The 18,176-nt window shown below is 41.8% G+C and overlaps 2 protein-coding genes across 2 annotated transcripts in view; one reads left to right on the top strand and one right to left on the bottom strand.

The window, feature by feature from the left end:
* Nucleotides 1-1,175, bottom strand: part of AAMDC (adipogenesis associated Mth938 domain containing) — a 49,363-nt gene extending 48,188 nt beyond the window's left edge. The window contains exon 1 of the mRNA XM_017518686.2: nt 1,029-1,175. The gene's annotated coding sequence lies outside the window, so the exon portion shown is untranslated. The remainder of the gene's footprint in view (nt 1-1,028) is intronic.
* Nucleotides 1,176-1,249: 74 nt separating this feature from the next.
* The window catches only part of RSF1 (remodeling and spacing factor 1), a 160,203-nt gene continuing 143,276 nt past the window's right edge, over nt 1,250-18,176 (top strand). Inside the window, exon 1 of the mRNA XM_017518680.2 lies at nt 1,250-1,739. Coding sequence (XP_017374169.1) covers nt 1,553-1,739 — 187 coding nt within the window. The 5' untranslated portion in view covers nt 1,250-1,552. The remainder of the gene's footprint in view (nt 1,740-18,176) is intronic.

Here is an 18,176-nt window from a genome sequence, read left to right on the forward strand (position 1 = left end):
GACAGGTTTCACCATGTTGCCAGGCTGATCTTGAACTCCTGAGCTCAGGTGATCCGCCCACCTCGGCCTCCCAAAAAGTTCTGGGATTACAGGCATGAGCCACCGCGCCAGGCCAAATTCTTTTTAGGAGTTAGGTACTATTTAAATTTTAAATGCACTCAGAAATTCTCATAAAAAATTGTAGACTAAATAAATATAGCAGAATTTAGTCTAAATTATAGGAACTCCTTTTTTGATAACTAATATTTTTAAAGTACTTGCTATGTGCTAACGCACTGTGCTAATAACTTTACTGTGATTTATCTAGTAATACCCTGTGATATAGGTACTAGTATGACCCCACTTTAAGGGGTTCAAAGAAATGAAGAAATTTTCACAATGTCATGAAGTGGTCCTGCTAAGACTTAAGCCTGACTGAATCCAAAGCTCAGGCTTCTAACCACAATGTGTACTTCTTCTCACGCTGCACATTCTATTTTACATTATTGGTAGTTTCTCTCCGAGGTTCTCTGTGGGAATGTTCACTGCCCTCCCCCTACCCCTCCACGAAGTGGAACCCTGTCTTCTAACAAACTTTTTGCTGTTCCACCGTCTCCTGTCATGTTCGGCCTCTTAGTGGAGTCGCAGCCCACACTCCGACTCTGGTCCCTGAACAGGGCCATTTCCCCTCACACCCTGGGTCCCCTGGCAGAGCCTAGTCTCCTTAGACCCTCTTCTCCCAGCAGGGCCCCAACTCCTCATTCAAGGATTCCCCCAGAGTTCCGTTCCCTCAGACTTTGCTTTTCCAGCAAAGCTGCATTTGCCCTACACCATCAGAGAGCAATACCCACTTGGCAAACTTCCGCAGAGACGTCTTTCTTACAAAGGTCCCAGCCCAACCCCTAATTAAGGGCACCTCTCCACCTTTCCCCTTCCCAACCTTCTCCCACAACTGTGCTTTCCCCCGCCCTATTCCCTTCTTCGGTTTAATTCTCCTCAACCTCTCCACCATTTCGTGGCCCAGTTTTAGGATTCCCCTGAAAACTCACCCACCACCCTGCCTCCTCGAAGTTGGGTTCTCAAACGGCTCGGTGCTTCCCCGACACTTCGGCTCCCAGCGTGGCTCCTGGCTCGGCACCCCTACGGCCTTCCCAGAATACGCCTTGCAGCGGTTCGGCGCCCGAAGCCCGCCCCCTCTGTGTCCATTGGCCATTATTCTCGAGAAGTCCCGCCCCTCTCGCTTCCAGCCCGCCTCCCCGCCCCGTTTCCCTTGTTTTCATTCCCCCTGTCACACGAGGCAGTGGCAAGCCCTAAGGGGAGGGGAGAAAGGGGCGGAAAGAGGGCGGAAAGTGAAAGGCGCAGAGGGCCTCTCTGTCTCCCGTCTGATTCGGTTCTCGACTGCTCCGGGCCGCCGATGTATTGTGGGATCGCGGCGCCGTCCCTGAGACGCTGATGTCCGCAGGGGAGCCCACTTGAGAGCGCCTCCTGTCGTCTGTAAGGCTACCCTGCCGTCCCTCGGCACCCCAACTCCCCCCGCCCCCCCATCGCCTCCTCCTCCATCCTCCAGTTCAAAATGGCGACGGCGGCGGCAGCGGCGGCGGCGATGGCTCCTCCGGGCTGCCCAGGTTCGTGCCCCAACTTCGCCGTAGTCTGCTCCTTCCTGGAGCGCTACGGGCCGCTGCTAGACCTGCCTGAGTTGCCGTTCCCTGAGCTGGAGCGGGTGCTGCAGGCGCCGCCGCCGGACGTCGGCAACGGAGAAGGTAAGCGAGGGGCCCGAACGCCCGGCGGGAAGCGGCCCTGGCGCGCTCCTGCTCTCTGCTCTTCACAGACGCCCGGGGTGTTCGCGGCTCGGGCCTCCGCGGCTGTGTCCTCACACTAGGACGCAACTCCGCCGGGCTGGTCTTCCTCGCCCGGCCCCCGGGGTCTTGGGCAGTGGGGAGGCGGGGCGGAGGCCCCCTAGGGCCACTCGGCCGGGCAGGGAGCGGCGGTGGGGGCGTTGCGGGCTAGGTGTGGGCTGGGTGCGGGGAGGGATTATTGTGCCGGTCGGCAGCCCAGGGCTGCTTCTCCGCGGCGGAGGCCGGCCCCCCACCCCATCTCCCCCTTGGCGGCGGGGGAAGGGGAGCGCAGGTTCCGGCCAGCTTTGCGCTTTTCTCCTCCTCCCCACCCTTACTCCCTCCCCTCCTCCCACCAATCTTTCCTACAGTCTCGGGGGAGGTTGGGCTCGGCAGCTCCGGACACCTCCGTATCTCCCTTCACCTGGGTGGGCGGGGGCCAGCGGACACTCAACTCACCCTCCCTCTGTTGGGAACTCCCCCGAGAGATTTGTCCCTTTTCCCTTCCCTTCGATGGCTGGTTTAACCCCCAAAACTCCTTCCTTCGAGTGGGGAGGTCTGCTCTTCCCCCACGGGAGGGGATTCTTCTTCATTCTCTGTAGGGGGGCGAAGTCGGTTCGGCTCCACTTTGGAGAGGAGAGGGTTAATTCCTCCTCCATAGTTTTTCTCCTTCCTCTCCCCACCTCCTCCAAAATAATAGACGAGCATCTCCCCACTTTTCCAATCCCTTCCCCCTTTATCCTGGCAGCCGGGCTTAGGGGAAGAAGTCGTCTCCCTCTCGTTTGCAGGGTAGGGTGGGGTGGTTAGTATGTAGGCTGGAGGAGGGGCTCTGACGGAGGGGGAAACAGTTGAAGAAGGTGCTTGTTGCTCATGTTTCTCTCTGGTGCCGCTGGTCTATTATTGGTGTTCGCAAGTGGTGCTCCTTCCACATAAGGCCACCGCGCGGGTGCAGGGCGCATGCTCTGCCCGGCCCCATTGAAACTTCCTGCTGCTGCTGCTGGTTCTTTTGCTGGAGCATCTCAGCGCTGCGCCTGCTGCTTCCAGCCTTCACACTGAGAGCTTATACTTACCCCCATTTATTCCCAATCCCTGCCTCACCTTTTCTGGCACACTTCTTTCCTCAGAGAAGGCTTTTTTTGTTATACTCTGAGCATTGCCTTTATCTGGACACAGCCCTTGGCTGGAGAAGAAACATTTTCCAAATACGTCTCTTTTTTTGTCTATATTAGCTGGCCAAAGTGGACTGGGTATTGTACAAGACAGATAGCTGTTTCCTTTCCAAGAAAGCAGGGTCGCTCTTCTATTCTCTATGTAAATGAAGAAGTTTCTGTTAACTAAATATATTTGCATTGCTAGGAAGCGCCAAATATGAAGTTCTTCAGAGTATTACCCATAAAAAATCTGTATGATGTTATGACTACTGAAGACTCAAATTAATACAGCAATTATAGTACAGGTCTGTTAATCTCTTACCAGCCCACATCCCTTCTACCCTTAACAAAGTGGCTTACAAAAGGTTAATTTAAAAAATAGTACAAAATAGGAGGGTGACTAATTATATTATATAAAGACTTCCCTCAGAATTTCTTTAAAAATTAAACTCTCAGTTTAGTAATTTCATTATCAAATTATATTTTCATTCCTTTTTAAAATTTTTATTTATTTTGAGATGGAGTCTCAATCTGTTGCCCAGACTGGAGTGCAGTGGCATGATCTCAGCTCACTGCAAGCTCCACCTCCCACGTTCAAGCAATTCTGCCCCAGCCTCCTGAGTAGCTGGCATTACAGGCATGCACCACACCACTAATTTTTGTATTTTTAGTAAAGTCGGGGTTTCACCGTGTTTGCCAGGCTGGTCTCAATCTCTTGACCTCTCAGGTGATCCACCCACTTTGGCCTCCCAGAGTGCTAGGATTATAGGCATGAGCCACCATGCCTGGCCCCTTTTTTTATTTTTAAGAAAGTAGTCATTGTGAAGTAGCATGCCTTAGAAAGTTGCTTTTAGGATGCCTTGGGAAATGATAGTCTGTATCTCTCAGAGAACGAACTGTGGGCATTTGGGGAAAGGATGGCTAGCAAATTATTTTGGGAATCTCTCTGGACCAAGTTGAAATGCATAGGTTTTCCAGGATGACATGGTATTTTGGGTGGTATATGAGATTGCTTGCCACTCCTTTTCTTTTAGTTATTTTGATCACTGCATTTAGTTTATATTAATATCAGAGGAATACAATATTAGAGTTGAATGAATTGAATAGTGGGCCACTAAGTAAAAATGGCAGGTAATCTGAGCTAAGAAGGATCATTTTTTTCAGCCACTGCATTACCGTTGTTATAGAGTTGCTAAGGGGACTGATAATAATAGATCCTGTCATAAGGTGATCTTAGAATAATTGTTAATTAATGTTACACAGTTCAGAACACTTGGCAAATGAAAAGTCTCTGCAGGTGAAATGCTGTGGAGGGGAAAGATTTTCAGAACTTTGATGATGAACCATGGTATCATCATCAACAAGTTCGCTTGTTGGCTGAACCACTATGGTTGATAACTATTACAAACTTTCAGCCTGTTTCAAATAGCTGATAAAAAGATAGTGGTTCAGCCAACAAGATTTGAACTGAATCTTTTTGGGAAAGAGTTGTGGTGGACAAGAGTTAAAAGGCATGGATTTAGTTCCTGACAAGTGTTCCCTAAAGTTGTTCATAGTATTATTCCTATTTGACAGGCATAGAAACTCTGGCTCAATAGATTGATTAAGTTAATGGTAGAATCTGATTTCCAACCCAAGTCTGAGTCCAAAGCCATAAAGTTGTATAGCTTGCCACAGGATCATGGTTTCCAAACTGCACCCCAGAGCATTGTTGCCAACTCCATCTGATAGTTTAAATTTTCAAATAGGATACAGTGATAGTTGAAATTTGCTGGTTGCCAGGTGAACTACTGCCTTACATAGTTCATGGTTTCAAGATTGTGCTACGTTTCTATAGATGACATGTCTTTGTGAAGCTGGTTTTTTAGTGGTTGCTGTGGTAAAATGCACAAAAAGTAGTATGCAGCTGGAAAGAGGATAGCAGGGACCACTCTGATCTCAAGGTTTGAAAAGTTGTGCAATGCCCAACAGTAATACACATTTCATAAGTAATTACGGTTATTTTATTCTTTAAAAACAGTCTAGAAGTTGGTTGAGATGTTACATATCTGATGTTTATTAAGGTAAATACAGATAATGTGTTAGGATTCTCATAGTTTATACTATGGTTGGCTAAATTGCTTGTATGATATTAAGTTGAACAGTGGTTTTTTTGTTTCATTTCTGCATTTAATTTTAATGATTTGAATTTTAACTCTTGAAGTCAAAATATCAAGGATAAAAGCATATGCCTTTTTAACTGGAATTGTAACTGTAACTTACTATGTTCTCGTTTACTGTTACTGTAACTGATCTGTGTGTGACAATACATTTTTAGATGCATTTGATAAAGTGGAAAGGTAACTACTATAACTGGCAACACCATGTGTTGATTTAAACAAAAAATTTTACCAGGTGCTTGTATTAGAGATTGCTTGAATCTATAGTGGTAGATACTGATAGGGCATACATATATTAATAGTAGTATTGCTTGACTCAGAGCCTGGTTAGGTTGAAATTTTTTAGTTGTGGCGCTTCTGCCTTTGAAAAAATAAATATTCTTTGGGGCACTTATTAGAGGGAAAGAAAGAAATAAATTTCATCTCTACTATTTTTGAGATGTCATAAAGTTAAGGAGGTTGTTGGCATTGCCCTAGGTACTAGGCGGTAATGGAGACAGGGGAACTTGTCTGGCTAACATAAGCCAGTCTTTTAATGATTAAAAAATTTGCCTTAAATTTAGATGTTTTGTTAAATTCTCAAACAGACCTCACCAGTAAGAAGATAAAGTAAGCATTTATTAGTGAGTTCATTCATTTAATATGTATATTGAACATCTGGTATCTACAGATATAGCTACAGTAAATGTTGTGGGGGTTATTTCTAAAAAAAAAAAAAAATTTAAACATGAGCCTTTTAAAAGAATTTTCTAATGTAGTAAGAAGTAGCTAGACTGAGCTTGAAACTAATTACATTGTTCAAAGACTTATTTTTTTTTTTCTGAGATTTTATCAAGTGGAGCAATAATCTACTCCACTTGATAAAATTCTAGCCTACAGTTGTAGACTAAAATTATCTGAGAGTTTTATGGTGAGATGTATGACCACATGCAATATGAAAAAGTAAGAATAATTTAGTCCTAAAGTACATGTTAAACTGAATCATGTATTCAAGGAAGACGTTATATGTGTTGCTGGATTTAATAAAATTTTACTCTACTTGATGTGTATGGTCTTAATATATTATGCTTGGTTTTTGTTTGTTTGTTTATTTTCTGTTGTTATTGTAGAGTAGATCCTGCAAAAGGTATTAGGGTATATTCTACATTCTTTTAAAAACATTTTAATTACATGAGCAAGTATAATGTATACTTTCTAATCACATATATTCTGTCAGGCTTTGATTTATAATTTGTTTAGCTTTATATGGTCATATCTGTAAGTTAGGTTTATATTAGCTAACTTTTAAACATTTTTGCTCACTCTTGTGCAGTTGGGCACAAGCAGTGCCTCCAGGCAAATTGATGCCTAAACTAGAGAGAACAGCAGACATTCTCTCCTTACTCTTCCACTTCCCCTCTACTTCCATTTCCTGATCACCGTGTCTGAAGTTGCACCACCTTTAGCCATTTGAAGGGGTTGCTTCTTCCATTTTAAGCTATCTTTCATTTGTATGCCATAAACTACAGTGCCTGCTAGCTCCAGTGTGTTCAGCATGAGGTATGTACCGGTGTGTTAGGAAGAAGGGAGGCACTGAAATTTAAAAAGAAACATATTTTTGGGGTTTCCAAGTCACTAAACAATTGAACCACAATAATAGAGGAAACTGACTTAAACAGTATTAAACTGGTATTGCTTGAATATTATCAGTGGATTTTGGAGGTGAATGCCTACTTTGTAAAAATGTATTTTCTTTCTTTTTTTTCAGAGTTAGGGCATTGAGTTCCTGGGCTCAATCCTCCTGCCCCAGCTTCCGGAGTAGTTGGAACTACAGGCACATGCCACCATGACTAGCTTATTTTTAAAGTTTTTTTTTTTGGTGGAGAATGAGGTCTTACTGTATTGTCCAGGCTGGTCTTGAACTCCTGGCCTCAGGTGATACTCCCACCTCAGCATCCCAAAGTATTGGAATTACAGGCATAAGCCACCATTTGTGGCCAAAACTTCTTACTTCTTTTTTTCTTTCTCTGCTTTTTTTTTTTTTTTTTTTTTTTTTTTTTTTTTTTCCTTTTTTTTCTTTTTTTTTTTTTTTTTTTTTTTTTTTACAGAATCCCTCTTCGCCCAGGCTGGAGTGCAGTGATGTGATCTTGGCTCACTGCAACCTCTGCCTCCTGGGTTCAAGTGATTCTCTTTTCTCACCCTCCCAAGTAACAGGGATTACAGGCATGTACCACCATGCCTGGCTTATGTTTGTGTTTTTAATAAAGATAGGGTTTTGCCATGTTGGCCAGGCTGGTCTTGACCTCCTGGCCTCAGGTGATCCACCCACCTTGGTCTCCCAAAGTGCGGGGATTACAGGCATGAGCCACTGTGCCCAGCCACTTCTTATTTTTATTGTGAGTTTGGGATCTGTTAAATTGTATCAGTTCTCTGTTATCTCTCTCTCTCTCTCTCTCTCTCTCTGTGTGTGTGTGTGTGTGTGTGTGTGTGTGTGTTTCCCTTTACAAATCATAAATTGCAAACTTGATCCCATTTCATCATCATTATTAGACTACTTTTTGCTTTCATGTTTTGCTCAGAATTAAGTTTTTTTTAAGACGGAGTTTTGCTCTTATTGCCCAGGCTGGAGTGTAATGGTGCAATCTTGGCTCACTGCAACCTCCACCGCCCGGGTTCAAGTGATTCTTCTGCCTCAGCCTCCCATGTAGCTGGGATTACAGGCATGTGCCACCACACCTGGCTAATTTTGTATTTTTAGTAGAGACAGCATTTCTCCATGTTGGTTAGGCTGGTCTTGAACTCCTGACCTCAGGTGATTCACCCACTTTGGCCTCCCAAAGTGCTGGGATTACAGGCATGAGCTACTGTGCTGGGCCAAGAATTAAGTTTTAATACTCGTTTAAAAATACCAGATAAACTTGGTTTCTCTCAGGGTAAGTTGTGTAAGATATTCTGATAGCAAATTATTTCATAATTTGTGCCTTTCTGTTAATAAAAGGTAAAAATTTCTGAAGAAGCAGGGATGAGATGTTTGGGAATTTGCAGTGTTTAATTATCTTACCAGTTTAGAGGCAGGACAAATGAACAAGAACTAAAAGTTACGCTTAGAATATTTGTTCAAAATCAAGGTGATCTTTTCAATGTAAGAACATGGGCTGTGAGGGCACACTAAGCAGAAACTACATCTGATTTATTTTATTTTATTTTTTTTCTTTTTGAGATGGAGTCTTGCTCTGTCATCCAGGCTGGAGTGCAGTGCTCACTGCAACCACTGCCTCCCGGGTTTAAGCGATTAATTGATTCTCCTGCCTCAGCCTCGTTAGTAGCTGGAATTACAGGCGCCTGCCACCATGCCTGGCTAATTTTTTTGGTTAGTAGAGATGGGGTTTTGCCCTGTTGCCCACGCTGGTCTCAAACTGCTAACCTCAAGCGATCTGCCCACCTCGGCCTCCCAAAGTGCTGGGATTACAGGCATGAGCCACTGCATCCAGCCCAAGTTGATTTTAAAAAAGAAGAGCATGAGGGGAGAACTTGACAGGTGCCCCACCAGCAGACAGAACAGGCTTCAGCCTCCTATAATTGAACAAGGATTGCTTGAAGAGCAACATTAAGTATATAACTTATATATGGCTCATATAAGCAAGAGTTCCTCTGGAACGCATTCATAGTGAAGGCTGAGTCTATTTATTTTAGACTCTAAGTCTTTTTCCCCAGTATTTGTGAATGTTTATCTTAATTATTTTCTGGATAGTAGGATTATATAGGTTTCTTCCCTTTGGTTTTTCTTACATTTTTTCACATTTCATCTTTTATGTTAATTGTGCATTTCTTTGATAATCACCAAAAAGTTATTTAAAAGTTAATTTCTAAAGAAGCTTTATAAAAGAAAAATTAGAATTGCTGCTTTTATTTATTTATTCTCTCTTTTTTTTTTTTTTAAGACAGGGTCTCACTCTGTCACCCAGGCTGGAGTGCCGTGGTGTGTTCTCTGCTCACTGCACCCTCTACCTCCCAGACTCAGGTGATCCTCCCATCTCAGCCTCTCAAGTTGCTGGGACCACAGGCATGCGCCACCACACCCAGCTAATTTTTTTTTTTTTTTTTTTTGTATTTTTAGTAGAGATAGTGTTTCATTATGTTGCCCAGGCTGGTCTCAAATTCCTGGGCTTAAGCGATCCACCTGACTTGGCCTTGCAAAGTGCTGGGATTACAGGTGTGAGCCACCAAGCCCAGCCTATTTATTTACTCTTAATCTTGAATTACCTCTTACAATGAATGTTACTGTCATCTACCCAACTCACTCAGATCAGAAACCAAGGAGGCATCCTAGACCTTAGCCTCTGACACTTTCTACTTTGATAGTAAGTCATATTGAGTCTATTTCTTTATCCACTTTTATATTCAACCTCGCTTTTCATTTCTCATTGCTAGTTTTAATCACGCTGAACTGCTTTCACATCTCTGAAAATGTGAAAGCTTGTTTCACATTTATGCTTTCTCCTCATCCTTCCACTGAGACTAATATCCCATCCCCATCCTCCTTCCCTTGCCTACTCAGTGTACCTGTCATTAGTCTGCTCTTTAAGTATCAAGTGCTCTGTGAAAAATTTCTTGCTCTCTGTCTTTCAAGTTAAATTAACCACTTCCATCTCCTTACCCTCCATGTACCCTTTGTAGATTTTATGTAATGGTCCTCATGACACTTTTTGCACTTAACAGTCTAACCTACAAGATGGTAAACTCTTTGAGGACAGGGATTCTTATTTATCATTGTATCCCTAGCAATTGGTAGGTAAGACCAAATATGTAGTAAATGTTTGTAAAATTAATAGTTTTCCTTAATTTATTATAGGACCATGTTCTGCTCTAAAACTTGGAAGTTAAAGCCCAGTCTGTGATAGCTAAGTACGGCCATGTTCATTTGTTTACATACTGTTGTCTATAGCTGCTTTCACACAACTGTGGCAGAGTTGAGCAATTGTCACAGAGAACATAACAGGTTCAAAACCTAAAGTATTGGGCTGGCTGTGGTGGCTCACACCTGCAATCCAAGCACTTTGGAAGTATTGCTTGAGTGCTAGAGGTTGAGGCTAATCATGCCACTGCACTCCAGCCTGGGTGACACAGACAGCGAGACCCTGTCACAGAAAAAAAAAAAAAAAAACCCCAAACCTGAAGAAGTTATTTTCTGTTTGGCCCTTTACAGAAAAAAATTTGCTGATCCCTATTCCAGTGTATGAAGATGGAAGTCTGTATCAGATGATGATCTCTGTATTTGAGGATACATTTAGAACCAGTATAACACAAATTTCCAGCCTGGCCAACATGTTGAAACCTGGTCTCTACTAAAAATAGAATTAGTTGGATGTGGTGGTGCACACCTGTAATCCTAGCTACTCGGGAGGCTGTTGCACGAGAATTGTTTAACCTGGGAGGCAGAGGTTACAATGAGCCGAGATGGTGCCACTGCACTCCAGTCTGGGTGACAGAGTGAGACTCCACCCCCTTTTTGCAAAAAAAGAACCAGTATAGTACAAACCAAATGCCTAGAATGCCCTGTGAATGAAAAATATTACTGGTGCAGTAGTCTCCTCAATATTGCTTTTACAACTAACTGTTTCAGTCTTAATTACTCCTCTTTCTTGGGTTAGGTGAGTCTAAAAGCTTTCTTGTTAAGAAGGTGATGATATTACATTGAACTAAATTTCTTTCATTGAAGAATAGCCACAGCTACCTCTGTCTAATTGTCATAAGGCAATGCCAGGATAGGGGCCATGTGACATAGTAGTTGGTAGTAAGGCTAAGAGTTGTTGTAACATTACTCCTATACAAGCCTGTCTTATCCAAGGGGACTGATGAGGTGAGGATAAGATGAATGGTAATGCCGTGTACTCAGATGGGAAAGGATGTAGTTATTAAAGGTAGAACCTAAAAGATTTAGGTTACTTAGAGGACACAGGACTGGGAAAGAATGTTCTAGATCATAGCTTACTAGTAAGGGGGATTAAATGCCTTGGTCATCAGTGTGTTTTGCAGTGGAAGTGCAGTATTGGTTATGAAGCTTAGCTTAGGCATGTGTTATGCTGGCCATCTCAGGGAATTTGATATTTACTGTTTTCCTTTTGTCTTTGGCATCCTTACAATTGGCTCTGCAAATAAAATTGCCACTTCTTCAATGTTTAGATGTTAAAAGTGTTTTAGGAAAAGAAAATGAGATAGAATGAGTTACTCTAAATCATTCTAACTTGCTTCTGGTATCTGGAGTTTGGGAATATAGCAAGATTGTAATATTGGAAACCTTTGACTAATCAGAAGTATACTGTAGCTTACTTTATATTCCCATTAAAGTCTTGCCAACCTTCAGTTAATCAGAACCACAAATAAGCAATAAATAGCAGTACCAACTTGGTCTGGCATCTGATTCAGACATTCCATAATATTCCTCATTTTAGAGGCTTTTTGTCCTGTGATTTTGACTGTGGTCAACTGGTTTCTCCTTGCTAACTTTTTGCCTCATGGCCTTTTCATTTTATAGTCTATCTTCCATTATTACCTAGTTTTATTCACCATGATAACTATATCTCATTCCTATAGTGTCCTATTTTCCCTTATTTTGGACCTTCCCTTTAGTTCCCTTAGAACTATCTTCTCCATTCTCATCTTTCATAGAAAAATAAATTTTAAAAATGCAAAAATAAGGGGCTTTGTAGTATGCATGCTTTACCATAATTTTATAGGTTAAATGCCTGTAGTAGTACTGTTAAAATTATCAGAGCTTACTGTTGAGCCAGACTCTGTGGTAGTCTTCTACCAACATTATCTTATTTAATTCTTACAGTCACTCTATTTATAGTGTCATTATTTTCATTTCATAGATAAGGAAACTATTTAGAGAGGTAAAGTAACTTGCATGAAGTCACACACTGTTAAAGAGTTGGAGAAAATTTTGATAAAAAAATATTTGTAATGCTGTGGGCATTTAAAACTGGCTAAGTCTGGCTTCAGAGCCCAACTCTTAACCAGTGTTTTGTCCCCACAGGTATGATCTTACAATGATTGTAGTGTGATCCACAGTACTATCGTTGTGGTCTGAACACGTAGGCTTCTGAGTCAGATAATATAGCATATTTCCCCGCTCACCTCTTTTTACTTTAAAAGTTTTAATTTTATTAGTATGAACATTATTTTAAAAATGCTATAATATTTGAATGAGATAATAAAATATGTTGAAACCAAAGAACTGCAAGTCATAGAAACAGTTGAATGCCTTGATATTTGGACATGAATCCTAACCAGCTTTTCATTATTGCTTGGGAAAATTCTAGTCTTTCTCACACTTTGAAATAATTTTCTTCTTATTTATTTATTATTTATGTTTGAGACAGAGTCTTGTTCTGTCACCCAGGCTGGAGTGCAGTGGCATGATCTCAGCTTACTGCAACCTCTACCTCAGGTTCAAGCGATTCTCCTGCCTCAGCCTCTGGAATAGCTAGGGCTGCCTGCAGGCATCCTCCACCACACCCAGCTAATTTTTGTGTTTTTAGTAGAGATGAGGTTTCACCATGTTGTCCAGGCTGGTCTTAAAGTCCTGAGCTCAAATGACCTGCCCACCTTGGTCTCCCAAAGTGCTGGCATTATAGGTGTGAGCCACCATACCCAGCCTAATTTTTTTATTTAAAAACTTTTTTTTAATGGGATGGGCTCAATGAAGTAGTTTTCTTTTTGAATATTTTTGAAATAAGACTCCATCTTCTGTACCTATAAAAGTTTTGTGAATTGTGTCATCAGATGCCTCCAGGGTGTGTTCCCCTACTGCTAGGACTTCCATTTACCCTAATTAAAGTAGTTGTCTTATTTTTCCTTGCAGTTCAGTGTTTTTAGCCCTTATGATAATCATGTATCATTAACTGTGTCTGGCTGTGCATTAGAATCACTTGAATCCCTCTGAAGAATACTGATGCCTGGGCCTTAACAATGCTCCAGTGAATCTCGGGGATTGAGACCCTCGCATCAGTAATTTTAATGTGTAGTCAGGAATGTCTGTTCTTACCTATTTGTCCTAATACTTCAAATTTTGTCTTAAAGTCTGTATTTTTGCCCAGATTAAAATCTATTTTGTCTGGTATTAGCATAGTCACTTCAGCTGTCTTTTGTTTACTTTGCATGGTGTGTTCCTTTCTTTCCTTTTAACCTCCTTGTGTCTTTGATTCTAAATTTTGTTTCTTGTAGACAGCATATATTTGTATCATGTTTACCTGATCATGTTTGCATGAATATAGTTATGCAAGCAGTTATAATACAAAGTATAACTGCTGTTTAGAGTAATTTCAAGGTGCTTTGGAAATATAAATGAGCAAGTACCTGATTTTGGCCAGGGGAAATCATAACATCACTATAGGCATTACGGAAATTTGAATGTTTGAATAGAAGTTGGAAAAGCATTCCAGACAGGGAACAGCATGGGAAAAGGCACAGAAATTTCAGATAATATGGCATGTATGGGAAATTGTAACCTAACTATATACATTAGGTTTCTGATAAGGTTTGTGGTTGAGAAACTTAAGACCATGTGAGAAAATCAGATTTGAGTTATAAATGCTTTGCATGTATTTTTCCCTTCTTTAAAGTAAAAATGTAGCACATTAAATAAAGGCAACATGCCAGTGACTATCAATAATAAGTTCCATAAAGAATTCATTTTCTCTTATTCACTCTATTTCTAGCCTAGTATTTAGCATATAGTAGATGCTCAAATGTTAGTTGAATGAATGTGTCACATATTTCAAAATATTTTTAGATTTTCTTTTGTCCCTTGTTTACTAGACATTTTTCAGGTATAACTCCTTTTTCTTTTGGGCATTGCTTGCAAAGATATACATTACTCAATTTCAACTCCCTCCCTTGTTTTTTCACTCATTTAACTTTTTTTTTTTTTTTTTTTTTTTATTCAGTTGTTTCCCTCTGGGTCCTCCCCATCTTGGATCCCCCCTCCTTTTCTTCTTTATTTAGCGAGAGGGTCTTGCTCTATTGCCCAGGCTGCAGTGCAGTGGTGTAGTCATAGTTCACTGCAATGTAAAACTCCTGGGCTCAAGTGATCCTCCTGCCTCAGCAGCTAGCACTACTTGTTTCCCCACACCTGGTTAATTAAAAAAAAAATTTTTTTAAAGAGATGGGTGTTGCTTTGTAGTTGAGACTGGGTTTTATAATGGTGCCTGAGATGGAGAATCTTTGGGTAGTCATTCAACTCATTTCTTAACCTCTTCTAAGCTTATTATTTTTTATTCAAATCCTCTGAGTATAATTAAAAATCCAGTTTTGCATTTATCTTTCCTAAGATACCAAGGGGGAAAAGTTATTCTGTTTCTGCTATTTACCTTTGTTTTGTAGAGCCCCACCCCATTTTCTCTGAATTGATTTATGTTATCTTCACCAGGGCTGATCTGAAATTCTCATTTCTGAAACAGTCCTTTGGGGAAAGGGAGTGGGCAGTTTGGGGATAGGGAAACCACCCAGACGTTGTTATAATATTACAGTCATATTGTGAGATATGAGTTGGGGAAGTGGCCACAGGGAGTGAGAGAAAAGGCTGGATCTGAGAAAGAGAAGTTGCCGCTATTATTGATAAGGACTTAGTTAATGGATTGATGCAAAGTGTTTTGTGTAGTAATAGTATTTCCATATTTTTGGCTTGGAGAGTGAGTAGTTAATAATTCTGTTTACTGAGGAGGGAAACAGCTTAAAAGACCCAGGATTTGTTTATAGGGAAAATAACGTGACTTTCTAGTTTTAAACAATCAGAATTCTAATAACTTACATATAAGTACTATTTGAAGCACTATGTTAATTTCATAGCTTTCTAAAAGCTTACTTGAATAAACAGATTATAGCAATATATCATACTTCACAATTCTTTTTGTTTTTGTGAATTATTTAAGTTCTTATGTACATATGAATATGCTATATAAACATTAAGTATGCATTTAACATTTATGCTTTAAGAAGAGTTTTTTGGAATGCCTTGTTTATGTACTTAAGGTAATTAAAAATAACTTTAACTATTGTAGCATTTGTTCTCAGTTGTTTTCTCTTATAGGTAAAGTTTTCTTTAATGAGAGAATCTGTCTTTTTTTTTGAGATGGAGTCGTGCCCTGTCTTCCAGGGTGGAGTGCGGTGGTGTGATCTTGGCTTACTGCCACCTCTTGGCTTACTGTAACCTCTGTCTCCCGGGTTCAAGTGATTCTCCTGCTTCAGCTTTCCATGTAGCTGGGATTACAGGTGTGTGTCATCACACCTGGCTAAGTTTTGTATTTTTAGTAGAGACGGGGTTTCACCATGTTGGCCAGGCAAGTCTCGAACTCCTGAACTCAGATGATCCTTCCAGCTCAGCCTCCCAAATCGTGGGGACTACAGGCATGAGCCTGTGTCCTGCCCAGATAGTCTGTCAATTTTATTTGCAAAAAAAGTTTGTTGTAATTTTAGAGATTGCTTTTTTCTGCTAGGTACAGAGATTTGATACTTGTTGGACATCCCTTCTGTTCCTTTGTCCCCACAAAGAAACAAATGGAAGTTTCAAATAAATTGAAATAACCACTCTATATAAATAAACACGTATGTTTAATACATAGTGTGGATTTAATTCATTATAGATGAGAAGTACAGATAAGTGATATATGTGTTTGTAGGGGTTGAAAGTTGATTCTTGATTGATCTTGAAAAATTGTCTACCAGAAATATAATTTGACTTGAATTCCATCTGAGGAGCAACTCTTTTCTCCAGCCTTTTTTGAGACAAGGTCTTGCTCTCTTGCCCAGACTGCAGTATAGTGGCGTAGTCACAGCTCACTGCAGCCTTGACCTGAGTTCAAGCTATCCTTCCACCTCAGCCTCCTGAGTAGCTGGGACCACAAGCACCTGCCATCATGCTCAGATAATATATTTTTTTCCAGAGGTGGAGTCTCACTGTGTTGGCCAGGCAGGAACTTTTGGGCTCAAGTGATCCGTCTACTTTGGCCTCTCACAGTGCTGGGATTACAGGCATGAGCCACTGCACCTGGGTCTCCAACTATTAAATGTGCTATTAGACACCATGTGCTAATGTAGACCTGTAATATTATTTGAACTGTAAGTAAAGTCTGGTGTCATGCCATTTAGTTAATGAAGGATGGTTTCATCGTTTTACAAGATAGAATGTCACCAACAAGACTGTCCCCATTTCACATGCTAGCCACAAGTGGGGTCCTCACGCCACCTGCACTTCTACCCAACTGGCTACAAATTTGAGGAGCTCCCATAACCCACCTCAGGTTCTGTAATTCACTGAAATGACTCACAGAACTCAAGAAAGTGCTTTATTTACTGTTATGGCTTTATTATAAAGGATACAACTTAAGACCAGCCAGATAAAGAGACACATAAGGCAAGATCTGGGAGGGTCCTGCATCCAGGGCTTCTGTGCCCTCTCCCGGTAGAATCTGGGCATCACCATGTTCACCAATCAGGAAGCTGCTCACTCAGTATGACAGTTTTTTGTTTGCTTTCAAACAGGGTCTTGCTCCGTTGCCCAGGCTGGAGTGCAATGCTGCAAAATGGCTCACTGCAGCCCTGAGCTCCTGGGCTCAAGCAATCCTCCTGCCAAGTAGCAGGGACTACAGGCACATGTTACCATGCCCAGCTAATTTAGTTATATTTTTCTAGAGATGGGGTCTCACTATGTTGCTCAGGTTGATCTTGAATTTCTGGCCTCAAATGATCCTCCTGCCTTGGCCTCCCAAAGTGATAGGATTATAGGTGTGAGCCACCACACTTGGCCATGCATAACTGCTTTTTTTTTTTTTGGATGAAGTCTCACTCTGTTGGCGAGGCTGGAGTATAGTGGTGTGATCTTGGCTCACTAAAATCTCTGCCCTCAGGTTTAAGCAATCTCCTACCTCAGCCTTCTGTGTAGCTGGGATTACAGATGCGTACCACCATGCCAGGCTAATTTTTGTATTTTTAGTAGAGGCAGGGTTTCACCATGTTAGCCAGCCTGGTCTGGAACTCCTGACCTCAAGGGATCCACCTGCCTTGGTCTCCCAAAGTGTTGGGATTGCAGGCGTGAGCCACCACGCCCAGCCAATGTAACAGTTTTTAATTAGTGTTTTTGTCTTGTGATAGAATGCACTCTCAACTGGGCACGGTGGTTCATGCCTATAATCCCAGCACTTTGGGAGGCTGAGGTGGGTGGATCACTTGAGCCCAGGAGTTCAGGACTAGCCTGGGCAACATGGTGAACCCTGTCTCTACAAAAAATACAAAAATTATCCGGGTGTGGTGGCATGTGACTATACTCCCAGCTACTTGGGGGTGCTGAGGCAGGAGGATTGCTTGAGCTTGGGAGGTTGGGGCTGCAGTGAGCCATGATTGTGCCACTGCACTTCAGCCTGGGGAACAAAGAAGGTCCCTGTTTACAAACAAACTCACTCTCTGGCCCCCTATCTTCTCCCTGGAGGTTCGGCTGCTTCGAGCCCCTACTGCCTCTACAATCTAATCTCACAATAGGTCCTTCTAGCGTGGCTATCCCCTCCCTGTCCCATCCCATTTTTCATGGTATACAATGTCTTTCATATGTTGCTGAAATCAGTGTGCTAGTTTTTGTTTGTTCATTTTTTTAGAGCTAGGTTCTCACTCTGTCACCCAGGCTGGGGTGAAAGGCACTGGAGGGGCACTGTATATCATAGTTCGCTAGGATATTCTTGAAAGTTTTTTTCTTGTAATATCTTTTAAATGGTTTTGTTGCCTTGGCATGGTGGCTCACTCCTGTAATTCCAACACTTTGGGAGGCAAAGGCAGGCGGATCATCCGAGGTCAAGAGTTCCAGGCTAGCCTGGCCAATAAGCCAACATCGTGAAACCCCGCCTCTACTCAAAATACAAAATTAGTCAGGTGTGGTGATGTTTGCCTGTAATCCCAGCTACTTGCGAGGCTTGGGCAGGAGAATTGCTTGAAACCAGAAGGCAGAGATGGCAGTGAGCCGAAATCGTACCATTGCACTCCAGCCTGGGCAATAAGAGTGAAACTCTGTGTCAAAAATAAGAAAA

The sequence above is a fragment of the Cebus imitator genome, unplaced genomic scaffold (genome assembly GCF_001604975.1).
Source record: "Cebus imitator isolate Cc_AM_T3 unplaced genomic scaffold, Cebus_imitator-1.0 Scaffold698, whole genome shotgun sequence".
Taxonomy (NCBI): Eukaryota; Metazoa; Chordata; class Mammalia; order Primates; family Cebidae; genus Cebus; species Cebus imitator.